This window comes from Toxotes jaculatrix, chromosome 5 (assembly GCF_017976425.1).
Source record: "Toxotes jaculatrix isolate fToxJac2 chromosome 5, fToxJac2.pri, whole genome shotgun sequence".
Taxonomy (NCBI): domain Eukaryota; kingdom Metazoa; phylum Chordata; class Actinopteri; family Toxotidae; genus Toxotes; species Toxotes jaculatrix.
The window spans coordinates 1399086-1410378 of record NC_054398.1 but is presented as its reverse complement, the minus strand read 5'-3'; the positions used below and the strand labels follow the sequence as shown (position 1 = coordinate 1410378).

The following is an 11293-nucleotide window of genomic DNA, read 5'->3' as shown; positions in this document are numbered from 1 at the left end:
CCGTTTCATGTAATTACTCCAAGCGTTTTATTTTGGCATCTGATTTCGGTGAAGTTTTCGTCTTTTGATGAAAAAAATAAATTCGTCTTGGTTTAATTTTTAGTCGTGGTTACAGAACTGGACTAATTTCATCTGTGAAATTTTACTCCAGCTGAACTTGGACCAGTGACATGACTGGTACCTTGACTCCTGCAGCACAGGGGCCTCTCAGTGATGGTACCATGGTTGTTGTGAGTGTTATTCTCTGGGCTGACACAGTGTCATGTCACACATCTATGTGATGTATGCAGAGCAGCGAGATCATTCAGGGGCAGTTTTAATGCATCCTGTAGGGAACATCGGCTCATTCCTACCCGAGACGTACAGCAGCAAGGAAGAGCACGTGAATCCTTTGGAATCCACTGAGTTTCTGCTTTAATCAGTCATAAAATGTGATCAAGGGTGTAGACAAACACCATGTGCTTAAGATGATAACACACAAAGTTTTGGATTTAAAAAATTCAAACAAGCGTCTCAGTAGCTGCAGATCAGACCTACACAAAGTTCTTCCTCCAGAGCTGCTCCAGCTCAGATATACTCTGATGATGTTGGGTGAGGCCACTGCAGATCATCTCTGATGGGTTAAGGTCTGGGTTCTGACTGGGCCATGCTGGAAGAGTTCATTCTGCAGTAGATTTACTTTGATATGTGGATATACCATCTTCTCTGTATGCAGAGCCTGTCCTGCTGCCTGTTCCTCCAAGCAATTCAGCCTCACTTTCATGAGTCCTCTCAACATTTTCACAGGAGTGCTGTGTCGAGCCGAGCTGCTCTTCGGCAAACTTCAGGTTCTGTGATGTGTTGTTGTGGAGAGCAGCAGCTTCCTCCATGCTCCATAGTTTGCACATGGCAGCCTGATGAAACCAGCTACAGTGATTCCTCTGATCCTTCAGCTGTTACTCTGAGCTTCTTTCTTACTTTGGAGTCGTCTCAGCAGGGAACCCACTCCTATAGAGAGAGGCTACAGAGCTAACTCTGTGCGACTGTGGTCTGATGAATATCTGAACTCTCTGAGATGACTCTGTAAGCCTCTCCAGCTTTATGCAAATCATCTATTCTTCATCCACGTTTTTCCTTTTGTTGCGAGGCCTGGTTCACATCAGCTGATTCCTCGTGTGAACAACAAGCTAAAAATGTCTGAGTGTTTTTTAGGAGTAGGAGCAGCTCAGACACACACCTCCAAACAAAGTATGACTGCAGCTAATGACCATTTTCTTTATGTATTAACCCGCCAACGTTTTCTCAGTTAATCATCTATAAAATGTTAGAAAACAGTCCAGAATTCTTCATGTTGCTTGTTTTGTCCCAGTCACACTGTTATTTAAGAAAACAAAGAACAGCAAGTGATCATGTTTGAAAAGCACAGACCAGAGAATATGTGGCCTTTTTGCTTGAATACTGACTAAAACTATAGTTTGAAGATAAAAATAGCAGCTAATTATTTTTGGCTTGTGCCGTTGTACCCAGTTTATCCCACTCAGAACATTTAAATAAAAAAAACTAAAGTGTTTTTCAGTGCTGAGAGGTGGAAGGATGCCTTCATGAAAGGAGAGAGACCCTTCACAGTGAGATGCTACATGTAGAAACACACAGAGGAGTGAACGTGAAGGTTTATAGCAGAAAGCTTTGCATCCACACAGCTGCAGCTCCAGGAAGCTCGGAGAAGTGAGTCTGTGCAGACTGGGCCTGACCCAGTTGGAATAATGCTTACACATGACAACTGTCCTGAGCCCGAGCAGCTTATTGCTCAGTCCACAGCAGCTTGAGTTGGTCCATTTCAAAACCCAGCAGAACGCTGCTAACAGTTCCACTGATGGTGGAAACTGCAGATCAGCTGGATGTGCAGGGGGAAGAGTTGTGTCAGAATAAAGTGTAAATGTACAGTGTGTGCAGCGGGTTTCTGTTTCGTCAAATCACTGCACCGCATTAAACACCCATAATCTTAGTAAACACACACACTGCAAGGTGTATGCACTGTATGTTACATTATTGTGTTTTTGTTTTGTTTTGTTTGTTTGTTCCAGGAGCCAGTGTCAAAAGTAGAGAATGAGGCCAGTGAGGGGATGGGCAGAGTGGATGAAGGAGTAGAGGAGTTCTTCACCAAGAAAATCCTCCCTGACTATGCACTGTGAGTTGAATTAATGCACACACACACACACACACACACACTCATCTGTTCTCTTATTCACAAATATCCACTTAAGGCAGCAGTATACTGGGAATTAAATCTTTAATCTTTAATCCTCAAAGAACAGGGCTTTAAATTCATTGATATCAATTAGAATTTTATTATCAGTGATTGACAGTGGCAGCCAATCAGTGAGCAGACCTGTGTCGCTGAGTTTCAGAAATCATCATCAGCTCGGACATAAATGTTAAACTCCTAAATCGGTCACGTGATCAGTGGGTCAAACAAAGCTGCCGAATCTCATTTTTAAATGTTTAATATTTTGGATTTAATTATTGATCAGCTCCCACTCGATATCGATTTGATCTGTAACACTGATGGAGGAGCAGAGGTCACACCGAGGCAGACGGGCACTGGCAGCCAAGCTGGGGCCAAATGCATAAATGATGCAGACGCATCATTTCCTACATGTGACCTGGTATTTTTAGCCGGGGCCTGTTCACTGACAGTGTGTCGCTCACACAGCTTCATAGCAGCCGCAGTTTCTAAAGAAAGCTGTGAATGATATAAGCAGCAGATTAAATATAAAGGTGCGAGACGTGACCTTGTAGTACGACGACGTTGGTTTAGGCTCTTTGCCAAATTCTTTGACTGTGCTGTTGTTTTTAATAGACGTCTAGACAGACCCATTTCAACACTTCAGAATAATTATATCCAGTTTCTTCTTAGCTCTGTCAGCGATCACTGATGGTGACTGAGATGGTTTCCAGGTACCTGTGATGAATTAGTGGTACAGATGCTATAAATAGCCACAGCTGTGCATAATAACAGCTGCTCTGGTGCTGTTGGAAAAACCTTGCTGATGCAACAGCTGCACTTCTTTGCCGTTCCTCTCATCGACGGGTCTGGTGAGTGGCAGAGCGGGCACAACAAGTGGTTCCGGGCGTAGCTACGTCCGTCTGTAGCTAACGGGGGGAGCAGAAGTGAGGGACATGTGAACGTGCAGCTGATGAAAATAATGCATCTGCACATTTTTGTCTGTGTGCGTTCACACGGTTTCAGCTGTGAATCTTATGCGTGTGTCCCTGGGAGCTGTGTGGAGACAGAACACTCAGGTCTCAGTCTCCTTCTTCCAGTTAAAGCTAAATGAAAGTGTGTTAACATATACGTCAGTAACCAGGCTGCGACCATCACGTAAACAAAATCATGATCAGACCATGATTCCACTAGAAGGTTTGGGATAAATCTCACAAACTTTAATGTTTAAATAACTGTGGGAGGAACTTACAGTCACTCTGAATAGCACTGCCAGTGATAGTGTGCATGCTAATACTTGCCCTCTCAGTGGTTGCAATGATAATAAGTATGTAAGTACCATAGACCACAGAGGTAGCACAGCTTTGCCAGTCCCAGTCTAACCCTCTGAGCCTGGACTCTGAGCCTTAGCGCTCTGTGGAGATCAGAACCACAGTTTTCCTGCATGAACAGATCAGCTTAGATTTCATTTCTGGTTTACTGCCGCCTTTATAGTTACTTACATCACACATGTGAACACAGACACTGACGGTGTTAAACAGTCGACCGGAGCGAGAGCTCAGTGACAGGCCGCTCTGCCTGGAACCATTCTGATCCCTGATCATCTTCATTTCCAACAGCTTCCGAACTTTTCTATAAGTTGCTTTTGTCTCTTGATGCTTTTAAATAAAGATTATTCAGTGTAACTAGAGAGTGAACGGAGAGCGTCTACTGTTAAAGGTGTATTTTTGGCATTTTCAAGAAAGTGAAGGCTGAACCTCTGCTGATAACAGCGTGTAATGAGAGTGTACTGTTCTGTAATGATGTGATTTGTGATTTCAGTCTTGTAGCTGTGTGTGTGTGTGTGTGTGTGTGTGTGTGTAGACTGCATGTTTCTGTAGTGTTTAGCAGACCCTGTGTCCCCTCTGTGTAACACCACACACTAACACACCTGCCCTGTCTGACTTCTGTTTTTGGACCTGCCACAGTTTTGCTGTCTCAGTCCAGTGAACATAAAAAGATTAAGATGGCTGTATTTGTTCAGGTTGATATTAGGACCTGTGGTTGTGTATTGGGACAGATGATAAACCCTGTCTCAAAGATGGTCTCTGGTGTCCGATGTGGATGGACAGGACAGTGGTCTGGTGTGAACATCAGACCACTGATCAGCTGTCACACACCTCTCCAGTTCTCCTCTTAGGGACAGTCCTGTCTTCAGGGTGTGTATTAACTACTAATTCAAACTGATTCTGGACAAGAGACTCTGAATCTCTACATGGGTGGTGGACAGTGCAGAGTTAGCATGTCCCACACAGCCACTTGCTGCATTTATGGGACATGCACCAGGTTGAAATAAACCAGAAGTGTCCTTTAAGTTCCACTCACAAAAGCTGTGATGGGCCAGGTGCTGATCCATCACTCCTGTAGAGTCCCACACTCCTGGAGCATCTGTGACAGCGAACACTGGAGCAGATCAGGGGGCTCATGGTGGACCAGCACCTCACTAACTCCCTTCATGATGGTTTTCCTGATATTTTTCAGCCATCTTTATTATGGGTCTTTTAGGTTTGGACTTGGCAGCAGACATATACCAGGCATCAGGTCATTTACAGAAAACGGCACATGCATGATGCAAAGCACGTTTGACCATCACTGATATATTTCCCATGCTGCCACACCACGGACTGTGTGTGTGTACAGAACAGAATCCAGACATGGCAACACACACACACACACACACACACACACCCTCCTTCCTCTTTGGATTTCTAGCTTCAAAGCAAACACACCTCCCGTCTGCAGCACACAGAGGTCACATCTCTCATGGTCATCCATACAATACGGCGTAGTGCGACAACTTGGGCTCAAATTAAACTTTAAACTCTTTGTCAGACACTGAATTTAGCACGAAGAGAACTTCGTCCACTCACTGGGCTCCTGCTGCCGTCTGTCTTACATTGTCGTTTTCACCCACTGAGTTTACAGCCCAATACATGATCCTGTAGCTCCGTCCATAAGATCTGAAGCCTAAAAACTGTCTGGAACTTTGGTCTTTAACCCAAAACCTGCATCACAGCCCAGAGCCATTTCAGGTGCCTTGGTCCTGTCAGACGGACAACATGGCTGATGTGTCTGCTGTAGGCGGGGCTGTTAGAAAGTCTGTGCAACCTCGTATGAATAATTGAAATCCAAAGAGTTGATCAGCTGAAAGCCTGAATGAGCTCTGCAAACATCATGGCCGTCTGCTTTTAGAGTTCGAGACGCAGAGTTTTCATTTCGCCTCGTAATGAAGGCTTAAAGATTCTGGGTGAACCAAGACCAAAGACCACAAGTCCAGCAGTTACGCTTTGAGGGACATGGTGTTGCAGAAATTTTGACCCGACAGTGCCGCTACACGAAAGGTCAGGCGGTGATCGGAATAATTAGCGCACAGTGAACGTCCAGGCGAGATTTCATGGTGATCTGACGGAGCGACGCCCTGCCTGGCCACAGGTGGAGCAAAGAGTAGTAACCCCGGAGAGGTGTCTTTACTCTGTGTGCTGTTTGCATGACCTCTTCTCGTCCTGTACCTGAACTGAGCATGTGTCTTGAGTCCTGTAGCAGTAGTTGTAGTACTGAGTGTCTCTTCTTGTCTGTTGCTCTTTCTGCTGTCTCCCTGCTGCAGAAAAGGCCGGTGGGAGGAGTCAAACCCTGCCCAAGCCACTCCCTCAGAGTCAAGCTCCACCCCCTCCGCCTCAACCCCCTTTTCCTCTTCGTCTGAGAATATCATCTCTTCTACCACCACCACTGTCACCTCTCCCTCTGTCCCATCTACTGACACGTCCTTTACATCCACTGATGTCCCACCCCTCTCTACATCCCCCACTCCCCCCACCCCCGCTTCTGTCACCACCTCCACCACCACACTTCCCACCAAAAACATCAAGAAAAAGTTTGGCGACTTCTTCGCCTTCAAGAGGGCTCGAGCCGGCCGAGCCTCCAAGGCTGGAGGGGGAGAGGGAGGAGGAGGAGAGGGGGTGAAGGTCAAAAGGACCTCCATTGCAGACCTCATTCGACCCCTCCGTGAGGCCAAAGAAAGGGAGAGAGAGAGGGAGAGGGACAAGGAGAGAGGGGCAAGGTCAGTGGAGGATGCTAACGTTTCTAATGATGCCGCCACCACAGAAGGAACCGTTGCCACCAGCCAGCATCTTGCAGGCGATGCGAGGGAAGTGATGGCGCCTGCCAATACGTTAACCACGACAACGCCTCCCAGTGAGACCGCTCCCTCTTACCCCACCATCCCCGCCGCGAGCCCCGACCTCATCCCGGCTACGCTGTCCAACCTGGAAGAAGAGGCGGTTCCGGCGTTGCCAGGTCGCACCCCCAGTCCGGTGGTCACTTCCCCCCTAACCGAGCAGGAGAGGAGCGGGGCGCTGATGAAGGTGGGAGGGACTCCGTATGGAGAGAGGAGACTGAAGGTGACCAAGAGGTCGCTGAGAGAGGGCAAGAGCCAGAGTCTCATACTGCTGACCGGACTGGAGCCTGAAGACAAGGATAACACACACAGTAAGGTCAGTCTGACACACTGAACACACACAGTCACACCAGCAGGAGGAAGAGGGGCCAGTGAATGAAACACCGAGTGCCCTCATTCCCTAAATACTGCCAGGCTTGTGTTAGAGACAGGACTTTCTGCTTGATCAGCATTTTCTACCATATGTGAGTAAAACCTCTCACTGCTCTGACATGAGTTTGTTGTTGTTGTTTACCTGTTGTCACCTTTTAACAGAAATACTGTCAACTGTAATTAACTGCGCTGCTTTTAGCTGTACCACACCTGTAAACGTCGCCCGGCAGATTTCGGTCTGACCGCAGCTTCTGTTTGACTGACATCCCTCTGACCCTCCTGTTAGCTTCGTTGCACCTGATAGGAGAGAACAGCTTCTATCTTTATCGTTCTAATTAGCTGAAGATACGTAGCGACTTCACGTATGTTCCAGCATGTGGGCGCGTGCAGGGCCTTTAACTCAGAGCAGCAGAGTGGTAAGAATAACATGACTCTGCGTGTTCGTTACCTCCTTCACAGAGACAGTTTGAGACATCTAAAGGTCGTCTTCTTAACCTGAGTGCCGCACCGCTCCCGACCTTCCTGTTCAGGCTTAGATCACTGTTTTGCAAAAGCTTTTTCACACTCAAACACCGAGCTGGCACTGTAAGATTCATCCACTCTGGAAAACCTTTTAGAAAAACTCTTTTGAGGTTTAAAAACAGAGACCTACGTGGACAGGAGGTCTGGACTGAGGATCGAACGGGGCTCTAATCAGATTCTTGCACAAACTGACAGAGCTGGGAGATAAGACACGTAACAAGAGGCGAGAGCTTATCTTTGAATGAGTGTGATTGTATCTGTCGCTCCAGAGTTTTTCTGCTGGGTTTATGTGCTGCTGATATTTCTGTCTGTTTGCTTTACATTCATCACGTCAGTGTAGCCGAGTGACACAACTACAACACAACACAACACAACTGCACCAACAGAAGCTGTGTGTTCGTGGCACCTGGTAGCTGTCAGTCAACTGTGTGTGTGTGTGTGTGTGTGTGTGTGTGTGTGCGTGTGTGTGCGTGTGCGTGTGTGTGTGTGTGTGTGCGTGTGTGCGTGTGTGTGCGTGTGCGTGTGTGTGTGTGTGTTCACATTGTTTATGTGCTGTCCTCCAGAAACATGCGTCCGACAGCACATCCAGCATTGAACAGAAGCTTCAGGTGATGCTACAAAGGATGGGCGTGGCCAGAACTCCTCCCACTGACACCAAGACGAGCCAGGTAGGATGTGTGTGCGTGTGTGTCGCTTCTAACAGGATTAGACGGTGTTGGTTTGCCATGGGTTGAGTTACCGTAGTTGTGTGAACACAGTTTTCCTGTGTAATGAGACAGAGTTAGACTCTGACAGTTGATTTAAAACCTGATCAGCAGTGATTTCACCGTGATCTCAGATCTTAGCAATCAGCTTCAGTGATGCTGTAACTGACTGATGGACAAAACAATGAGCTGTAATAAACCTGAATTATTATTTGTCCTGTTGTAAATATGTGTGTGTTGTCACTTCAGATCAGTGCACACAGTGTAGATGTACAGTTCGTTAACATACACTCACAGTCATCACAGGATGTGACATCATATTTCTTCTTTTAGCAGGAAGGATGAGATCAGTCATTCCATGAGTCTAACAGCAGCACTTTACAGGTGTTGTGTTCATGAGTGTGTCAGTGAAATGTTGTGGTAGTTAAATATTGTCCAATGTGTTTGTTGCAGAATAAAGACGAGGAGCTGAGAAAGGCCAACTCTGAAGGTAACTGTGTGTGTGTGTGTCTGTGTGTGTGTGCGTGTGTGTGTGTTGTGATCGGTCAGTGTGGTGTGTGAAAGGCTGAATCTGACTTTGTAATGTAGGTAAATCAGAGTGACTCCACAGGGACCAGCTGGTGCCCACACACACACTGTTGTAACATCTATGTAAGATTTATTTATTTTATGAAGCAAAACTAACCATATAAACAACAACAGTTCTGTTCTTAGTTTAGAGTAGATTTTAATGTCTAATGATGACGTGCATGTGTTCTGCTGTATCTGAGTGAAATCTGTTCTCTGATCACTCAGACCTGTGATCTGTAGTCAGACTGCAGACTGCTGCTCTGATGGTGCTGGAAGACGATCCTTGATCTTCTAGTCTTGAGTCACCATCCACTCACAGCTGTGTGACTTAATTAGAATGACCTCAGCTGAGCCCAGTGTTCATACTGCGTTCATTACATGTACAGCTTGGATTAAAGCTGCCTCTCAGCTGTGCCACTGTCTCTGTCCCTCAGGTGCTATCCTGGAAAAACCTCAACCACCTCCCACATACATGAAGCCCAGAACCATGTCTACTTCATCAGGTATCACTGCTATCTCTCACACACACACACACACACACACACACACACACACACACACACAGTAGCCCCAACTGTGAATCAGTCCGCTGCTGAAAATAGTCCCCTCCAAAGTCACGTTTTCCTTCAGTTTCTTTGATAAAAACTTCAGCTGTTTTAACACATAACTGAACCTTAAAAAAAAAAATAAAACCGTATATTTATGAAGTGTTTTTAAAGTAAGAAGCATTTGGTCTGTGGGGCTGAGACAGAGTGAGGAAGTCAGCAACACACTGTTAGTTTTGCTCTTTTCAGGGGATTTGTTGATAATATTCCGAATAAAGAAATGACACCAGATTTATCCTGTGAGGCTTAAGAGCTTTAGCTTGCACTGATATTCTATTAGCAATAATTCACCTGTCTGCTTTCTTCCCGGCAGATCCCAGGCATCCTATCAGAACGCTGGACCCCCTCCGACCGGACCCTCCCCTTCTCCCGAAGCCCGCCATCCCCGAGCGCCCCGTCGGCCCCCTGCCACCCAGACCTGCCATCGCAGCCAAGCCTCCCATCCCCACCCCAGCTGCTCCCGCAGGGGGAGGAGCTCGCCCGTCCTCTGCTCCTCCCTCCAGCAGCTCAGCAGAAAGAGTCCAGCTCAGAGCACACACACAGGATGGGAGTCCAGGGGAGAGTACAGCACAGGTGACACACCAGACAGTCCACTACGTTTACAGATGTTTCAGGCCCAACCATCCTCACTGCCTGTGTGTGTGTTAATATAAAGAGAACACACAGAGCCTAGGAATGCAATATTAAAACACTGGATCACAGTTTGTTTAATTACAGGACTTATTTAATTAAAACTGAAATCAGTTTTGGAAAAAAAACCCTGATATCACTGAGGGTAGACCACATGTTATTAGATACACCTCTCTGGATTCTCTCTGCTGGATTAGACTCATTTACTTCAGCTACTTGGAGGCTAATAAATACTGTCACCTCAAACCAGGGCCTGTTTCCACAGCAGCCTCCATATGCTCATATCGGCCACGACACTGCAGTCATATTGTTTGCATCACAGCCCACTGAGCACCCTCTGATCTTCATCCCTAGGAGGGTCCCCAGGGTGCAGCCCCAACACCGTCGCCCAGGAAAGAGCTGCTTCCTCCGGCCCCATCTCCACGGAGGGGTCCCAGCGCACAGGACCGCTCAGAGAAAGCACAGTCAGTGACAGACGGTGCGTCGGACTCGTCTCAGTAAAATCAAACAGTTCGTCCACGTTATTCAACGGTTCTGAGCCTTTCCTGAGAAATCAGGTGTGGTCCAGTCAGAGTGGAGTGTTTACAGAGGCAGGATCTGAGAGAGACAGCTGAGGAGGCAGCTGTTAGCCCTCCCCATGCTAACAGCCCCGCTCATTTCACACCTCAGGGGCATTATCACCTAGATGTAACATGTCACATGGATCAAGGTGTGAAATACTGTGAAGCCACTTAGGAGAAGACGACATTTTAAAATAGATAATAATTAAATGCATTTACATTTGAATAACAATATTTACAATGTTATCTAACAAATCGAATAAAATTAGTTTGAAATTTAGTAGCTGAAGATCTAAAAGGTTGGTTTATATCTGTGTGTGTGTGTGTGTGTGTGCGTGCGTGCGTGCGTGCGTGCGTGCGTGTGTGTGTGTGCGTGTGTGTGTGTGTGTGCCTTTGCATACTTTCAGAGAGTCTTCCTAAACCACGCCAACACATGAAGCCCCTTCCACAGCGCAGAGCTGTGTCCGTCCATGAGGACGCTCTGGCCATGACACAAGGTGAGGTTCTGCTGTCTTCTGAAAACCATAGTGTCCCTTAGTTCAGTGCAGTGCAGTGTGTGAAAGCCATTTGGCAGCGCCCCCCCTCAGCTCTCTGTGGGAAGGGAAGTCCTCGCTATCAATCCAAGTTTGGCGTTTATAGTTTGTTTTCGCACACGGTGAGAATTTCAGATGAACTCTTGGTCTCCAGTGAGTCTGAAGCCCCTCTGTCTCTGTCTCCTACTCTCTTAGAGCTGAAGGCAGTGTTACAGAGGTCGCCCATCCGTTTCCGGGGCAACAGAGGGGACTTGCCCACCTGCACTGAAGACCTATCTAGTGGGGAGGAAGCACAAAGATCTCAGGAGGGTGAGAAAGGAGTTCATCACTCACTCCTTCACACTCATAACTTCCCTTCTACTTACTCTCTTTCTTCATTTT

At 46.9% G+C, this 11293-nt stretch overlaps 1 protein-coding gene across 1 annotated transcript in view; it reads left to right on the top strand.

Moving 5' to 3' along the window:
* Positions 1-11293, top strand: part of carmil2 (capping protein regulator and myosin 1 linker 2) — a 33959-nt gene that overhangs the window by 21506 nt on the left and 1160 nt on the right. Inside the window, exons 33-41 of the mRNA XM_041038686.1 lie at positions 2064-2167; positions 5847-6732; positions 7874-7978; positions 8468-8504; positions 9019-9087; positions 9503-9762; positions 10174-10297; positions 10787-10876; positions 11108-11221. Coding sequence (XP_040894620.1) covers positions 2064-2167; positions 5847-6732; positions 7874-7978; positions 8468-8504; positions 9019-9087; positions 9503-9762; positions 10174-10297; positions 10787-10876; positions 11108-11221 — 1789 coding nt within the window. The remainder of the gene's footprint in view (positions 1-2063; positions 2168-5846; positions 6733-7873; positions 7979-8467; positions 8505-9018; positions 9088-9502; positions 9763-10173; positions 10298-10786; positions 10877-11107; positions 11222-11293) is intronic.